At 42.9% G+C, this 19,268-nt stretch overlaps 1 protein-coding gene across 3 annotated transcripts in view; it reads left to right on the top strand.

Moving 5' to 3' along the window:
• The window catches only part of LOC124401962 (nck-associated protein 5-like), a 35,598-nt gene extending 20,073 nt beyond the window's left edge, over positions 1–15,525 (top strand). For 2 of the 3 annotated variants that reach the window (XM_046874516.1, XM_046874515.1), the window contains exons 8-13: positions 2,201–4,950; positions 5,086–5,218; positions 7,114–7,192; positions 8,676–8,924; positions 9,019–9,137; positions 14,442–15,525. In XM_046874516.1, the coding sequence (XP_046730472.1) occupies positions 2,201–4,950; positions 5,086–5,218; positions 7,114–7,192; positions 8,676–8,924; positions 9,019–9,137; positions 14,442–14,687 (3,576 nt within the window). In that variant the 3' untranslated portion in view covers positions 14,688–15,525. Of the gene's footprint in view, positions 1–2,200; positions 4,951–5,085; positions 5,219–7,113; positions 7,193–8,675; positions 8,925–9,018; positions 9,138–9,655; positions 9,699–14,441 lie in introns of all 3 variants that reach the window. The other variant, XM_046874518.1, reaches the window with a different exon arrangement.
• The last annotated feature ends 3,743 nt before the right edge of the window (positions 15,526–19,268 follow it).

Genomic DNA, 19,268 nt, shown 5'->3' with positions numbered 1-19,268 from the left:
CGTTAATCATGTGTGTGATGGAGGAGAGGAGTTCTGCTCCACACGTTACATGCATGATTGGAATTCTGACATGACCACAGCACATGCTACGGATCACTTGACCTTCGTCATTTTTCTCCAAATGAGTTAAAAAGTTTCTGAACACAAGGTTTATGAAGAGATACACGGAGTCCACGCAATGGTGAAGTAAATGCTTAGAAACAGTGTGTAGGAGACCTGAGAAGATCTGTGAGGAGCATTAAGAGTTCCTGATAAAATGGAGAACTGATTTGTTTAAAAATAAATATATTGAGAATTTGTATAAATTATACATAATGATGATGCTGGAGATGACGGAGATGAAGGAAAAACTCCCTGAGATGATTTGAGGAAGAACTCAGTCGGGGGTGTATGTGGAAGAGGGCGGATAGCGTGAGGTCGTTACTCCTCCACGTTATGCAGCAGGAGCAGCAGTGTGAATAGTTCAAGCCTAGATATTACGTTCCTCAGGGTGAAGCAGTGGTAGGACCTGACAGAACCTGACAGAAATATTTACAGTGTAAATTGTGAATTTGGAGCTGCTGCATAACCCGACTCTGAACACCCAGAACTTTCCTCACATAAACACTCTGATTCTGAACACTCTTCTGGAAGATCTGAACCTGTACAGAAGAATTCCAAGTTCTCTAGTGCTTTTCCTATTTTCTGCATTTCATATTTCTACACATAATTTCTCAATGTTCTGCTGCGTTCCTGCTGATATTCTGCTGTGTTTCTTCTAATGTTAAGTTGCGTTCCTGATGATGTTCTGCTGCATTCCTACTGATGTTCTGCTGCATTCCTGCTGATGTTCTTCTGATTTTCTGTTGCGGTTCTGCTGTGTTCCTGCAGATATTCTGCTGCTGATGTTCTGCTGTGGTTCTGCTGATGCTCCGCAGTATTGATGTGGTTCTTGTTTCCCCCACATCATTGTTGATGCAGACACGTGAAAAATCAGGAGTTTTAAATAAAAGCCTGTAAAGGCTGTAAAATGGAAAGAGATGGTGTGGAGAAGTGCTGGAGTTGTTCTGCCTCAGAGACAGAAGCTGAGCTCTTTACTGCAGTGTTCAGATCAATAGTGCGACAGATTTTCCTCCTGTGGAGCAGAACTGAGATTTAAGACCAACACTGACAACCAAAACCCTCGTACTCTTAATTACAAACTCATTCTCCTTCAGTGTGAAAACACTTCAGTATCACCTGCACACACACACACACACACACACACACACACACACACACACACACACACACACACAGAATCATCATTTCACCTGATTGCTTTGTCAAAAAGGTGTGTGTGTGTGTGTGTGTGTGTGTGTGTGTGTGTGTGTTTAGTGTAGGGGAACAAAATAAATCTATAATCAATTTCACACACACACACACACACACACACACACACACACACACACACCGAGCTCACCTGCTTCTGTAATACAGCTCCATTTCCTTTACATCAAACTAGCATTATAGTAAACATGCTAATCTATAAAATAGCATCATAAGAGATCGATTAGCAGATTAGCAGTAAATGTAGTTAGCGAAACCGATTAGCAGTTAGTGTAGTTAGCATATTTTTCTCCATTCAGGGTTAAAATGAGAAGGAACTGCGGCATGATAAAGTTATAAAGCTGGCGATGAAGCGACGTGTTTAATCTCAGAGTGTTTTGAAAATCAGCACGTCTGTGTTTCAGGACAGAGAGACGAGGACTCGTTAGAAGGAGAACACAAAGCAGTGACTTCAGTCTCACACGAGTGACCTTGACGCAGCCACCAGCTTTATCTTTAATTAAAGAAGCAATTAATTTCCTAATCGTTTGGAGAAAAGGAGTGCGTCGTTCTCTCAGCGCCGTCCTCCAGACCGACCCAGACTATCTTCACCAGGCACTCGTTCACGCACACGTTTACTGTCACCTCGACCCCGCGGGAGTTTTACACTTGTGCAGAGGAGAGAGAGCGAGACACATTCCCACATCACAGAAAACCTTCATCACTACTGCATGAACTGCAGAAATAAATACATTCATTCATAATAAACACCGACACACTTGGTTAGCGTTTTCTAGAATGTTCACTCTTAGTTTATAGATTAGCGTGATTATTGTAGTGCTGGTTTGTAGTGGACTTTGTGAATTTGTAGCTGCAAAAAAACAAGCATCAGATATTTTTGCTCTTCCATCAGGTCAGTGATGAACATGCACAGAACATTGTAGAAACCTCCACTCAAGCTTCATCATCATCATCCATGGAGGCAATGTCTCCATTCCTCAAGAAGAAAGCACACATCCTGGAGGTTCTTCGTAAATTGGAGGAATCAGATCCCTTGAAGTTTTATCCACCAGCCTGCTATCATCATCATCATCATCATCATCATCCTCACACCACACAGTCTCCTCTCCCCAGAGAGATGAGCAGAATGGTGACCCCAAGTCCACATCAGCACCAGTGTAGACAGTCCAGTTCCGATTCAGATCTTCACGAACACACTCATGTGAATGTTGAAGGACAGCAGGAGAGTCATCTGTCTATAAACTTTGGAGGTTGTCCATCATGTCTTATCCTCCAGCAGACATCAAGCTTAGAGTTGCTGAAGGGAAATCCAGATCTTGGCATGGCTTCAGGTTCTGGCAAAGATGACACAAAAGGATTAGTGCATCCAGAAGGTGACGCTTTAGGACAAAGTCCTAAGAAAAGTGTTGACAAAAGCAATCATCCAAGCTCAGGAGATCAAAAGAAAGACTGCAACAAAAGACAATCAAGCAAGATATCACCTACAACATCCAAATATCACCCTGATAAGAAATCTGAAACTATTCCATCACCTAAGGTTGCGAAGATGAAGGAGACTGTCAAAGGCTCCACAACATCTGAGAAACAAAAGCCTGAGATCTCCAATGGAGACTCGATTAAGAAGTCTAAAAAAACTCCAGTCTCCAGGAAAGCATCAGTTGGATCATATTCTTCTGCCTCACTACCTGAGAGGAGCACTGCAGCATGTTCTCAGGAGAAGGTGGTGGAGAAAATGTCTACACAAACTCCAGTGTCTCTCTTTGGTGAATCCAAACCTTCAGCATCAACACTCTTAAAGTTGCTCAAGGTACCTTCAGCACCAGAGAACAACGGCTTTCGCTTGAGTCCTCAACTCACACGCAACTCAAAAATCCCATGCAGGAATAACTACGAGATCCAGACACGGAAGGCAACCACAACAGAAAGCACTTCCTGCTCCAAAACAGATTCACACACTGGCACCTATTCAGCCCCAACATCTCCATTAAATCTTGAGGAAACATCATCCAGTCCTACAAAAGAGCCACAGTATAGTAGTCACTCGGCCCCGAAAAAAAGCAAGGGTTCAAAAGCAAGTGCTCAGGTTACTCTCTATGAAAATGTTGTTGGGCCTTCCACTGCCAACTCCACCACAGTTGACCAAGACCATGCAGAACAGCTGAAGATGAACTGGAGAGAGGAAAAGGTTCTTAATCCACTCTCTTCAGATTCATCTACTAGCACAAGTGACTCCTCGTCCTCCTCATCAGATCAGGACACAGACACAGAAAGTCCTGTTTGGCAAAGACCTCAGAACCACTTTAGCCTTCCAAACTCATCATCTTCTGTGTGTAAGGCTCAAAGGATGAGCTACCCCAGCATGAAAGATGCATATCATGAAGGAGAAGCTCCAGTTGCATCTCCAAAGGTTGGACCTTCTGGTGCTTCTCAGGTCGCAGTTAAAAGAAGAGACAAACAGCTTTCAGTGCAGGACAGGAGAGAAGTCATCAGCAGCTACAGTGAGACGAGTTATCACCCGTTCAAAGAACGACTGGCGGTCCTTGGAAGACTGCAGAATGTAGAAGATTTGCATCAACCCGGAGTTAGAAAAGGAGCACTAAGTAGTGTTAGCAGAGCTGCTGGATCTCCTGGGAAAGGTGAAAGAAGCAAAACAGCAGGACGACAAATCGAGAGAATCACACTGGAACAAAGAAAACACACTGGATCTCTGGAAGGAAAATCACATCCCAAACCCAGCTTTGGAAACTATACCAAGATACAGCATGCCTCATCATCTTCTTCAGAACGGAAATACATCACAAAAACAGAAAGTCAGAAAACCATTGCAGGCTTACCTTCAACCACCTCTTGTGAAACCCTTGTAATAATGAGAAGCTATGGGAAGTGTCCCAATCCTCTTCACAAGACTGTACAAAGTCCCCAAAGCAGTCCCACCAGAGGACAATCCAAGTCTCCATCCAAGGCTGGAAGTGCTTCTTCTTACCCTCGAGGAATGAAACCGGTTCAGGAAGAGCGCATGAACCTTCAGAAGCATCAGTCATCCAAACTCACAGCTGGGAAGAAAAAAACCTTCACAAACATGGACACCTTCCCACTTCCACTTTCATCCAAACCTGCTCCTGACTCTGCTAAGTCTGCTCAAGAGAAGAGACTTTCTGTCCCCCAGTCCTCGATTGAGCAGAAGGTCATGCGAGGGATTCAGGAGAATGTCCTGAAACTGCAGGAACAAGATCGAGGTCACACCGTGGAACCGAAACAAAAAGCATCCAATGGGATCGCAAGTTGGTTTGGTTTGAAGAAGAGCAAGCTTCCTGCACTCAGTCGCAAAACAGAAATGTCAAAGATCAAATCTGGTATGTCTTCATCGTCGACAATGTCAAGAACCAAAGACACATCAGGCACCAAAGGAGGTTCCAAGAAGGTGGTGGACAGTTTAAATATCTCCAAGCTCATGGAAAAGGCTGAGGATTTACGCAAAGCTCTGGAGGATGAAAAGGTTTACGTGAAAGGAGTGGGAATTCCGCTGGATCGCTCGACTCGAGGACGCTCGTGTGAAGTTATCATGGACCAAACGCAGGGTCAGTTATCGCTGATGTATGCAGGTGTGACGGGGGAGAGCTTCATGCAGCAGCTCCTCAACAGGTAACCTCCTACCACACACTTTTAATATCGGCACCTGACCAGAACATATTCAGAACTGATTTCTGATGCGATTATCTCTGACACTCTTCTTTGCCTCGTCGTTCCTGATTAATGGAGATGTGTTTATATGAACAGGGTGGATGATGGAGCAACGCCTGGCTTTGGTATCATGCACAGACGTCTGTCCTTCGACTTGAAAAGGTCACGTCCTGTTTTCAGCCATCAGCAAAGCTGCGTCCGCCAAACCAGGAGCGGCGAGGAGATCAAGGTATTCAGGTTTTCTGCATGAAACTGGATTGTAATGATCACTACCAGCATTGAGAAGTTGTTAATGTTAGAAGCTGTTATTGATGTTTGCAGAGATCAAAACTAACAAAATTTTCATTACAGCTCGTTACATCTACAATTCTGCTGCTCTGAATCACACGCAGAAATTAAGTAGTGCCAGATTACATTATTTACTTCTTCTTCTTCTTGCAGCTTCTCCCATTAGGAGTCTCCACAGCAGATCATCCGTCTCCATACCTCCCTGTCCTCTACATCTGCCTCTTTCACACCATCTACCTGCATGTCTTTTCTCACCACATCCATAAACCTCCTCCTGGGTCTTCCTCTTTTCCTCCTTCCTGGTGTCTCCATCCTCAGCATTCTCCTACTGATATACCCCATGTCCCTCCTCTGCACATGTCCAAACCATCTCAATCTCACCTCCCTCACCTTGTCTCCAAAACGTCCTACATGCACTGTCCCTCTAATAAACTCATTTCTAAAGATTACATTATTTAAATGAGTATTAATAAAGAGTAATGGAGTAATAATGAAGCTGCTGAAGTAACTCCCAGTGCTGTTTTTCATTTTGTTCTCATTTGAACATTTTCTTCTCCACGAATTCATCTTGTGCCTCGAGTTCTTTTATGAAAATCCCTGTATTCACCATAGACGCAAAAACTACCTGCGTGTTTAACTCACACCTGAACTTCCAGCCAATCACAAGCCCATATTCACACCCGAACCTGAGATATCATGTGATATGAGTGACAAGGAACTGTCCCCTAGAGGTGGAGTTTCCCCACTGTTGAAGATCTGATCCTCTATAACTTGTGATCAGTGCTCACTGAAATGTAATCTGAAGTCTGTCCTCTGCTGTAAAATCGTCTTGACCTTCTTATCGTTAAAGACAAGTGTAATCTACAATCGCAGTAAGAACTCTTTATGATGTGCGTTGCCGTGACACCTGGCCTTGAGACGGTGGGACGGGTCGTCTGTCTCACGTCTGCGTGCTTGTGACTCGGTGTTGTGTTTGTGTTTTGTATGGAAGCCCAGACTGATGGTGGTAGTAATGAAGTGAGACTGCTCTGGGTGTAAATCGTGTTCCTGCTGCGTGTCTCCTAAGCCTGTTTGGGAAATTGCATTTGGGACTTGAATGACATTGTGAATGTTGTTGGAGATGAGTCACTGTAATTACTGATGCAGCCGAGAACTTGGTGTGAGATGAACAATGAGCGCTTATTGAGACATTTCTTTGCTGTTAACGTCGACGAACTCCTCTGTCACTTTAACGTCCAAACGAGAGTAAAGTATGCTAACTAGCAGCGATGTTAGCATCACTCCTCATGCTTTTACTGAAGCTTGGTTTCTGCTAAAGCATGTGACTTTACTGAAGCTTGTGGTCCTGATAATGCATGCGGTTCTACTGAACTTGGATTCTAGTGAAGCTTGTAGTACTAATAAAGCTCATAATTCTGTTAAAGCATGAGGTGCTACTAAAGATCATGATTCTAATAAAGTTCATGGTTCCACTGAAGCTTGTGGTCCTTATAAATATCATGGTTCTATTGAAGCTTGCAGTTTTATTGAAGACTGTGACTCGAAAATAACTTCTGGTTCTCCTGAAGCTTGTGGTTATGCTGAAAGGTTGGGGACCTGATAATGGTTGTGCTTCTACTGAAGCTTGGGTTCTACTGATGGTTAATAAAGCTCATGTTTCTATTGAAGCTTGGGGTTTTACTGATAGCTCATGGTCCTAATAAAGCTTGTTGTGATAGTAAAGGTAATGATTCTACTGAGGACTGTTACTCTAACATAGCTTCTGGTTTAGGTCACATGACTCTCTCCCTCTCCCCTCTCCCTCTCCCTCTCTCTCTCTCTCTCTCTCTCTGGCAGTTTTCAGAAACGTGTCGAGGAGATGATGTGACGTCTGATGAGAGTCTGGCCGAGTCCGTCAGCTCACAGCACTTTAAAGGTAAGAACACAAAAACAAAAACTTAGTGCACAGTCACATTACCAGCATCATTTACTGTTCATAACACACACACACACACACACACACACACACACACACACACACACACACTGGTTGGACCCTTAATGCATTGAGTGTACAAGTGAGTGTGCATATTTATGTACAGCACTAATCTGTAAGGTAAGCGCTAGTATCTGAGCTCTCTGCTCACACACACACACACACACACACACACACACACACACACACACACACACACACAATGCTGTTAACCCCTGTTCCAGCAGCATGAGTGTTTGGGACGCAGCCTGTGTCACACTGAGCGTCAGCCTCAGGACAACAGTAGGAGAAGCTTTAGCACTACATTTATCTCCAGATCTTGACACATGATCTGATTGTGTGTGTGTGTGTGTGTGTTGGAGTGTTTCTCCTAAGGCTGTAAACCACACACCGCTCATCTGCTCACTTCATTCTGCTTTATGTCACTTAATGCTCACCTCAGGAGGAGCACAGCTCATCTATTACACACTCACACAAACACACACACTCATCTATTACACACTCACACAAACACACACACACTCATCTATTACACACTCACACAAACACACACACACACACACACACATCTATTATACACTCACACAAACACACACACACACTCATCTATTACACACTCACACAAACACACACACACTCATCTATTACACACTCACACAAACACACACACTCATCTATTACACTCACACAAACACACACACACTCATCTATTACACTCACACAAACACACACACACACACACACACAAACACACACACTCATCTATTACACACTCACACAAACACACACACACACACTCATCTATTACACACACACACACACACACACACACACACACACACATCTATTACACAGACACACACAAACACACACTCATCTATTACAGACACACACAAACACACACACACTCATCTATTACACACTTACACAAACACACACACACAAACACACACACATATCTATTACACAGACACACACACACACAAACACACACACTCATCTATTACACAGACACACACACACAAACACACACACTCATCTATTACAGACACACACACACACACACAAACACACACTCATCTATTACACAGACACACACACAAACACACACACTCATCTATTACACAGACACACACAAACACACACACACTCATCTATTACACACACACTCATTACACACACACACACTCACACTAGTTTACACATACTGTACATACACATTCACTCTGCATACACTCTCTCTTTTACACACATACTCTATACTCACAATAATCTACACTCACATTACTCACTAATAGAGACTGTGGTAAAAAGGCCAGCAGTACTGACTCTGAAGGCTCTGTGCAGATTAGATTGACATGGCAGCACAAAGAGGCTGAAATCTGTGTGTGTGTGTGTGTGTGTGTGTGTGTGTGTGTGTCAGGCTCCATGCGCACTCTGGACAGTGGGATCGGGACGTTTCCTCTCCCTGACTACGGCAGCAGCGCTGTTGGAAAACTGAACCCTAAACTCCAAAGCTCTGTTTCTCACCAAGCAGCTCTAAAACCTCGAAAGAATCGAACCCTGGAGGGAGGACTGGCGTCTTTAGACGAAGTGAATACTTCTGTACTCTACTCTTCTCCTCTAGAGGCTAAGGGGATGAGTGTGAATCTGTCCAGCACCATTCACGAAGGTGTGTGAGCTTTCATTACTCCTTCTCTCTCTCCTGAATGAGTTCTTCATTTCTCCACTGATTTTTCGCTTTTATTTTAAACACTTCTTAACAGACATTGACGTCTATGGAGCCCATTTTGAAGCCCCGCCCACTGCGAACTGGGCGTTTCCCAAACCAAGGGTATCAGAGGGGCAGGTGGAGCCACCGAGCCAACACAGTCCATCCAGACGGGTCAGAACCGTGTGTGTGTGTGTGTGTTCAATGTCCATTCATTGCACTTCTCTTTAAGTGACCTTCACTGGCTCCTGAATAATACCAGTTTTTATAAAGTGTGTGTGTGTGTGTGTGTGTGTGTGTGTGTGTGTGTGTGTGTTATAGTGTAATAATTATCAGCAGGGTGGTGTGATGAAGTGAAGTCACTGTTCCCACCCTGTAGGTGATTATTTTCCTCTAACAGCACGTCCCTGAGAGTTTTCTGAAGAACATCAGTGTATTTTTATCAAATCTAAAGAAGAACATTTAGATTTTTTTTCTACTTAAATCTGATTTGAAAAGATTTAAGGATATTCTGCTCAGAACCTCCAGGAGCTCGAACCCTCATCCCATGCTGTGTCATTCTCTATAAACCTGTAGGTGTGTGCAACTGTGTACGATTTGGATGCATCCGTGTACGATTTGGATGCATCCGTAAGATTCCTCTAAGAGCAGAATTCCACCTTTTCTAAAATAATCTTCTCCCTATGCTGTAGGACTCGAGTTTCTCCAGAGAGATAAATCAAGGAACACTTAAAGGTAAATTAATCGCATTCATCCATTTTAGACTTTTAGATGAATAGAGTAAGTGATGATCCAGGTGGAGGTGTGACAGGATGTTGGTGCACCATGTGGAGGTGAAGAACGTCCTGGAGAGCATTAAAATGGTGTTAGGTCTCACACCTAGCCATCAGTTCCAGCATTAAGGATTTAAAGCTGTAACTGATGTTTTATATACAGCACATTACATCTACATTTCTGCTGCTCTGAATCACAAAAAGAGATTAAATAGTGTCAGATTCTATTTATTTCCATGAGCAGTAATAAATCATTATAACAGAGAGGTTGCAGGAGATTAGGAATGAAGCTGTTGGTGTTAACGCCAGCTGCTGTTTTTCATTCTCGATTTTTTCTTTTTTTTACCCGTATTCTTGTATTCACTATAGAAGTTCCATCAAACGCAAAACTCCTCAGTGGAGCTCATTAAGGTCAATGATCGCTGTCTCACTCTGGATGGAACTGGAACTGGATGTTACTATGGTTACAGGTGTTTATAAGCAATGCATTTGTTTAGATTCAACTGACAAACACAAACTACCTGTGTGTTTAACACACACCTGAACTTCCAGCCTATCACCATCCACTATTCACACCTGAACTCCTTCCAGCCAATCACAATCCACTATTCACACCTGAACTCCTTCCAGCCAATCACAATCCACTATTCACACCTGAACTCCTTCCAGCCAATCACAATCCACTATTCACACCTGAACTCCTTCCAGCCAATCAGCCAATCACCCTAAAACCTTCAAACATGTTTTAAAGGAATCTGAGTGGATTCTAATTAAAAGATAAAAGACAATATGGACACACACACACACACACACACACACACACACACACACACACACACACACACCTGTATCGCCACAGTTTCTGGAATATAAGGTGAAGTATGTGTTTATTCCAGAAAACAGAATTACAGTAGTTTATTTTCTGTGATCTGTATCACTGACACATGCTGTAACATCACACACTCCTCCTCCTCCTCATTAATCATCATCATCATCATCATCATCATCATCATCGTTATGAAGAACCCAAAACACCAAACTGTAACTATCAATTACTGATTAAAGCAAAACTAACGGGACAGAAGTGCAGGACACCAGGCGTAGTGAGAGGGTGCAGTGTAAATATTATGGAGGGTAAAAAGTGTGTGATGTGCTGAAAAGAGACAGAGAGAAAACCAAAGAGTAAGACAGAGAGATGGACGATGTTCCTCTAGCAGCTTAAAAACTTCTGCTCTTAAATAAGTTCTTCAGGAACTGTGCTGGATATTGAAATGCTCTCCTTCCCTTCAAATGGGTGTAAAATTGCTGTTTCCCAAAAGCTGTTGTGTTTGTGTGCTCCATCATGGAATCACCTGAGGCAGTGTTTTCTCATAAGAATGAATCAGAAGATGCTCCTGTCAGATATCGAGCCAAATATTGATTCACACACAGCATTAGGCTCTTTATTTCTTTATTTCTTTATTATTATATATATTTTTCAGGGAAGTTTTTTTTTAATTCGGCAGTGAAAGAAGGGAAACGTTTCGGATCTCAGTCTGGGTGTGATAATGACTAAAATCTCAATCAAACACATCATAAATAATAAACACGAGCTGAACACGGCTCGTAACGAAGCTTTATAACAGTGCTGACCTTCAGGCCCAGCACTCAGCTCTGAAGTGATGTGGTAGGAGATAATAACTCCTAATAACCCGGGGCTAGTGTTTAAAGCCGAGCTTATATAACCACCAGATAGGCTGCCTAGTGGATTTAATGGATATTCACTCACAGTGAAAAGGACAATTGTACCTGTCTGGATATTTTACAGCAAAGAAAAATAAACAGTCCTTTTCCTTTTCCCGCCTATTTTCTATACCTGTTTTTATGTTTAAAGAAAAAAGAAAAGAAAAAAAAAAAAAGGACACTGGGGTCAGCCCTGACACAGCACCCCTGGAGCAGAAAGGGCCCTTCTCAGGGGCCCCAAGAGGGATAGCTTGGTGATTCTAGGGCTTGAACCCCTGACTGTCTGATCAGTAACCCAGAGCTTTAACCACTGATCCACCACTTCCTCATAAAGACGTGTTTGAAGGTGGTGGGCTGGAATGAGCAGCTGTGAGACTAGACTCTGATCACCAGGTACTTTCCTCACATGAACACTGTGAACACTGGTGTCTCTTTTTGATTTATGAATAAGAAATCTTCTCTCCAACACTGGATGGTTTCACAACTCCGCGTGGCAAAGACGGGCTGTTCTGTATGAGTGGAAGGGGCTTAATCGTCCCCCTGTCATTCACAGAGACATTAGCCAATCATGTGCCTCTGTGAGATGGTGTATATAAAAGAGGACAGATAGCGTACGTGTGTTGTGCATACATCACAAGAAGCACGTGTTAGTCTTCACCATCACCTGATAGAGGTCTTGTCACAAGGAAGAGCTAAGCTGTGGGTGGGGCTGACAGGTGGGCGGAGTCAATTGATGAGAAATTTGGAGGAACACAAGAACATTCAGGTTTATAAGGGTAAGAAAAAAAACAAGAAAACGATGATGATGAAGGGAAGAAGAGGAATGGAGATGTTGAGATGTAGATGTTCCGAGTGGAGCACATTCCATCAGTGAGGAACCCGAGAACTGAAGCAGTGAGATCTCAGCAGAAGGAGGAGTTACGATGGTGACACTAAACTACACCTGATCACTGCAGATAATAAATACAATGTAGAACAACCATTTTCACCTGGAGGAAACCTTAACACACATCACATGATCTTTACCTGAGCTTCCTTTTTCACATGGAAGATGTAGTTCCAATTTTCATTTCGTTCACATTTCACGTGTAAATTTCTGCACTCAACAGCACGCTGAAATCCACACATACCATTATATAGAGATCACTGCGAATTGTGTCTGATGACACGTGAGCGCTGTGGTGTAGAAAATAACCACTGATACACTCCACAAAGTCATCATTATAATACTGCCTTAGTACTGTGTGTGTGTGTGTGTGTGTGTGTGTGTGTGTGTGTGTGTGTGTGCGCATGTGCGTATCTCTTTTCAGTAAAATGTCAATGTGTCATCTGAAGGATGATTAAAGAAATCCAGAGTAAAAGATTCTAACAGCTCTGACCTCCATCATTCCTCAACACACACATCACTGATGGAGCTTAAACACACGCTCAAGGCTCAGCACCCTCATGCTGTGTGTGTGTGTGTGTGTGTGTGTGTGTGTGTGTGTGTGTGTGTGTGTGTGTGTGTTACCCAGCAGACAGATAAAATAAGATGACAAAGAGAAGTAAAAACGTGTCACTGAGCATCTAAACACTGATGATTAACCTCTGCTTCCTCCTGATTGGGTCAGCAGTTGCCGTGGAAACTGAAAGGCTGAGAACATTGATGGAGAATCTTTACCATCAGATGTTGCACTGCAAACAGACTATTATTTTACACACACACACACACACACACACACACAGACTCTTGTGAAAACGCTCGAGTGTTTAAAGCAGCAGGGGGATTTTTAGCTCTTTGTTCTTCCTGTTTTTAAATAAATGTCCCAGTGAAGAGTTCGATAATAATCAACATCACGACTTTAAAAGGTGCACCAGGGACTCGTGTGTGTGTGTGTGTGTGTGTGTGTGTGTGTGTGTGTGTGTGTAAATCACATTTAAATGTTACAGTTCTGCATGTTCTATAGTCACTTTGTGAACACAGTAATTACAGAAACGTTACAGTTTGTAATTACTACTTAAAAACAGGTCCATTTTGCTGCTCACTGGTTTTGATGTTGTAATTAAAATCTTCACAGACACAGTGACCTTCAGGACATGTCCTAATTACACTGTGATTACTTCCTACATACCCTCTGATTATTTCCTAGTTACATTTTGGATACTTCCTGATGTTTTCTTCTTGGTTACTTCCTGGATACACTGTTTAGACACGAGTTTATTAGAGGACAGCGCATGTAGGACGTTTTGGAGACAAGGTGAAGGAGGTGAGATTGAGAGGGTTTGGACATGTGCAGAGGAGGGACATGGGGTATATCAGTAGGAGAATGCTGAGGATGGAGACACCAGGAAGGAGGAAATGAGGAAAAGCAAGAAGGAGGTTCATGGATGTGGTGAGGGAAGACATGCAGGTAGTTGGTGTGAAAGAGGCAGATGTAGAGGACAGGGGGGATGGAGACATGATCCACTGTGGAGACTCCTAATGGGAGAAGCTGAAAGAAGAAGAAGAAGACGACGACTTCCCGGATACACTGTAATTCCATGCTTCACACTCTCCTGGATACTCTCTAATTACTTCCTGGATGCACTGTAACCACTTCCTGTTTACTAATGTTGATGTTGCAGTTTATGTCTTCACTGCTCCAGTCCTGGTTATGTCCTGAACCCAGTAATGGTGTGGTTGTTATGAATGGTCATGGTGGAAATGCAGGTCATCCTGTTGGTTTGAAGATAAAGCAGCACAGACCGTGTGTGTGTGTGTGTGTGTGTGTGTGTGTGTGTGTGTGTGTGTGTGTGTGTGTGTGCGTGCGTGAGAGAGCTTTTAAAAAATCTATGACGATTCTGTAACATCAGGGGTGGGGCCAGGCATCAAGATGTGGGCGGAGCCAGGCTATGATTTGTGTATTTGTATGTGTTTTGTATCAGTCCTGATGTGTGTTTGTGTTACTGATCTCTATCATCTTTAACTAAATGAACCTCTGAAATATTTTGTTTGTTCTTACAGAGTGCGGTTAAAGTTCCTCAGGTTCCTCATGATGTGGAACCCAGAAACGTTTCAGCATCAGGAGGACGGCGGGGGAAGAATCGCGCTCTCGGAGCCCAGGACACGCCACAAGATGGAAATGTAGATTTTACGAAAGAACGAAGTGAAGAACTTTTATCTCCAAATCGACCACAAGTGTCTGAAACCCTGGAATCCCTGAGCGACTCGCTGTACGACAGTCTGTCCTCCTGTGGGAGTCAGGGCTGAGAACTCAGAAGCTCCTGGAGACGATCCTTCAGAAGAACGATCACTCTCACGTCTGCGCTTATTCACTTTATATCAGTCTTACCTGAAATAATCTCACACACACACACACACACACACACACACACACACACACACACACACACACACCTTCATGTCTATTAACACATTTGTGTTCTGTTTGAGGAAAATATTCAGCACATTTGTATCCATTGAGAGAAAAAGACAAAAGCATGACCTTTAGATGTTTGCAGCAATGCGCTGAGTAGCAGACGAGAGTGATGAAGGACGAACACCTCACTGATGTTTACCTGTGATGATCATCTCATTAGCATCAAATTAAAATAAAAAGCTACTGTGACCTTTGACATATGTAGTTATTAAAATCCCATCATTTTAAAGAGTTGAGATCCAAGAAGAGAGGCGTGGCCAGGTGTGAGGAGCGGGGTTATGCACAAGGGGTGTGGCTATGCATAAAGGGAGGATACATATGAGGAGCTCACAGAGAGAGAGGGTGGGGCTAGTGTGGTGGGGCAGAGCCAGGTAGGGAGATCACAGTGAATGGTGCCAGGACCAAGGGGCAGGGCCACGTATGGTGATCACAGATAGAGCAGTTAGATCTGATACTGGGGTGGAGTCCGGTAGCTGAGGGGTGTAGTCCAAGAGCTGCGTGGTCAAGTCAGAGAGCTGAGGGGTGAAGTCCAGTAGCTGAGGGGTGGAGTCCGGTAGTTGAGGGGTGAGGGGTGGAGTCAGAGAGCTGAGGGGTGGAGTCAGGGGCTGAGGGAATTAGTCAGAGAGCTGAAGGGTGGAGTCAGGGGGCTGAGTGGTGGAGTCAGTGGGCTGAGTGGTGGAGTCAGGAGCTGTGGGGTGGAGAAAGGGGCTGTGGGGTGGAGTCAGGGGCCCAGGGGTGGAGTCAGGGGGCTGAGGGGTGTAGTTAAGGAGCTGAGTGGTGGAATCAGGGAGCTGAGGGGTGGAGTCTGGTACATAAGAGAGCTGAGGGGTGGGGTCAGGTCCCCAAGGGGTGGAGTCAGGTACCTGAGGGGCTGAGGGGTGGAGTCAGGTCCCCGAGGGGTGGAGTCTGGTACATGAGGAAGCTGAGGGGTGGTCAGGTACCTGAGGGGTGGAGTCAGGTACCGTCAGGTACCTGAGGGGTGGAGTCAGGTACCTGAGGGGTGGAGTCTGGTACATGAGGAAGCTGAGGGGTGAAGTCAGGTACCTGAGGGGGCTGAGGGGTGGAGTCAGGTACCTGAGGGGTGGATTCAGGGGGTGAAGGATAATAGTACATTGGAAATTTATATCGAATGTAAATATAGTATCAAAGTATCAAATGTAATATAATTAGAATGATTTATTTCCTGTTGGATCGTCAGCTTCCTGTTTCTCACAGCACAGACTCTGATCCACTGCTCTTTCTGTTTTTTCTGTCACTTATTTGTAAATATTTAAATTGTTTTAATTTAATTTTAAATGATTTTGTCTGCATCACTAAAATGTTTATTATCACCGCCTCGTTATTCTGTCCATCAGTTTATTATTTATATATTTTTTTTATTATTTTATTTGTATTTCATTGTATTTATTTCTTTTGTTTACTGTGTGTGTGTGTGTGTGTGTGTGTGAAAATGATGTTTTCCCCGAATATCCATCATGATCATGAAATTGATGGTGCTTTGTAAATATGTCACATTTCTGAAGAACACAAATAAAAAAAAGCCATAAATAAATAAATAAACAAATAAATAAACAAACAAATAAATAAATAAATGTGGACACACTGATGAGTCACTTCATTTAAACTACAAAACATAAGAAATGATTAGAATTATTCCCAGAGTTTCTGACTAAGACACACACACACACACACACACACACACACACACACACTCTACATGACTCTGTTTATCCGCCATCTCTTTCTTTCTCTCTCTTTCCTTATTTTTATACGTAACTCTTCTTAAGAGGCCTGACAGCAGGAATATGTCTGGTTGCCAGATCAGTAAAAACCCCTATAAAACTGAGCTGTTTTTTTTTTATTATTATTATTATTATTATTATTATTATTATTATTATTATTATAACTGTCCATGGTTCAGAGACAAGGAATGACCTTCTAAAGCCCTCAGATCCACTGGATGGCAGGGTTAAACTTTTTGCTGTTGAAGTAACTGCACTAATGAACTAAATACCACTAAAGTTGCAGCTTCGTTTACGCCAAATGAAGAACAACATTCTTACTAACTTACTGACACTTAAGGAACCCATCATCCGATCCCCTCAGAGAGCACCATGTTAGGAGCACTGGCTGGATCAAAATGAAACTCTCTTCTTACCTGCAGCAGCAATGTTCTTCTCTAACTCATCTCGAGCAGTTCGATACACTTACAACATTTTACAGAAAGAAGTTTCCACTCAAGCTCAGAAGCTTTTAGCTCTCTCTGGATCTACCTACATCTGTGAACATCCTCAGTGATTAAGTTCAACCTGTCCAGATACAGTTCCTCTCTCACTGCTCACCTGCCAGATGTCCTTCACAAACCACCTCAGATATTCAACCGGGGCTTGTGTCCAAGCCCAAGACTGACTGGATTTCTTACATGGAACCAGAGGAAGGAAACATCAGAAGAACAAAACATAACTTTTCTGATCTTTAACATGCAGGAAAACATGCACATGTTCAGGGTCGTTTCTGTGAAGGTTAAAATGATGTTACAAGTGAAATAAAACGAACGTCTGATATAAAGTTTGTCATTTCTGCGATTTATTACTGCTGTTTATAACAAACTCCATCATCTTCAGACTACAGAGGAGGTGGAGATCAGAGGGATTGAGAAGGTTATATTGCAGCATCTTCAGCAGATAGAAATGTTCACACACACACACACACACACACACACACACACACACACACACACACACACACACACACCACTGATAAAGAGCAGAAGTTACAGGTTTTTGTGATGAACATCTCACATACTTTTTGTTCATTGTAAAGCAAAAGCACCTTCAAATGGGAAAAGTGTGGAGATGCAGAAGTTTCCACACCCCTTAACTAATACACATGAAGCTGCTGTTCTTTAGCTGATGATCATTTAAAGTGACATCCAAAAGATTCTAAACTTTGGTCTCCTGAGATCAGAAGCTGTTTCTGCCACATGGGTTGAGAAGATTTAGAATGATGTTCTCCTCAGGACACACCAGACGAGAGCAGGAGAAAATGAGAGTGTGTTGCTATGTGTTGCTACTCACCAGTGCTCTCCAGGTGTTCCTTAACCTGCTTTAATGTTGCTGTAGATCCTTCAGTTACCTCAAGAAGTTTTCTTTTTGTCCTTACATCAGTTTTGGAGGGACGTCCTGTTCGTGTTGGTGATGGACATCATGGTGTTTAAGCCATCTGGAGTTCTTCTGTATCTCTCTTCTGATCCAAACCTTTTAACAAGTGAGAGCTTTTATAAATTCTTGACATTTATTTAGTCGTATGAGAATTTATTTCCAACATGACCTGTGTGAGTGTTGTGTTGATGTGTGAGTGTTGTGTTCATGTGTATATTGAGGTGTGAGGGTTGTATAAGTGTGTGTGTTGTGTGAGTGTTGTGTTGATGTGTAAGTGTTGTGTTGATGTGTGTATTGAGGTGTGAGGTTGTATAAGTGTGTGTGTTGTGTGGGTGATGTGTTGATGTGTATTGATGTTTAAGTGTGTTGGTGTGTGTATTGATGTGTGTATTAATGTTTAAGTGTGTTGATGTGTGTGTTGATGCGAGTGCTGTGTTGATGTGTGTATTGAGGTGTGAGGGTTGTATAAGTGTGTTGTGTAAGTGTTGTGTTCATGTGTGTATTGAGGTGTGAGGGTTGTATAAGTGTGTGTGTTGTGTGAGTGTTGTGTTGATGTGTAAGTGTTGTGTTGATGTGTATTGAGGTGTGAGGTTGTATAAGTGTGTGTGTGTGTGGGTGATGTGTTGATGTGTGTATTGATGTGAGTGTTGTGTTGATGTGTATTGATGTTTAAGTGTGTTGATGTGTGTGTTGATGTGCGAGTGCTGTGTTGATGTGTGTATTGATGTGTGAGTGTTGTGTTGATGTGTGTATTGATGTTTAAGTGTGTTGATGTGTGTATTGATGTGTGTATTAATGTTCAAGTGTGTTGATGTGTGTGTTGATGTGCGAGTGCTGTGTTGATGTGTATTGAGGTGTGAGGGTTGTATAAGTGTGTGTTGTGAGTGTTGTGTTGATGTGTGTATTGATGCGTGAGTGTTGTGTTGATGTGTATTTAGGTGTGAGGGTTGTATGAGTGTGTGTGTTGTGTGAGTGTTGATGTGTAAGTTGATATGTAAGTGTTGTGTTGATGTGTGTATTTAGATGTGAGGGTTGTATAAGTGTGTGTGTGTTGTGTGAGTGGTGTGTTGATGTGTATTGATGTTTAAGTATGTTAATGTGTGTATTAATGTGTGTGTTGTGTTGATGTGTGTATTGATGTGAGTGTTGTGTTGCTGTGTGTATTGAGGTGTGAGGTGTACAAGTGTGTGTGTTGTGTTGATGTGTGTATTGATGTGTGAGTATTGTGTTGATGTGTAAGTGTTGATGTGT

This window comes from Silurus meridionalis, chromosome 19 (assembly GCF_014805685.1).
Source record: "Silurus meridionalis isolate SWU-2019-XX chromosome 19, ASM1480568v1, whole genome shotgun sequence".
NCBI classification, from domain to species: domain Eukaryota; kingdom Metazoa; phylum Chordata; class Actinopteri; order Siluriformes; family Siluridae; genus Silurus; species Silurus meridionalis.
This window is presented reverse-complemented; position numbering and strand designations above follow the sequence as displayed.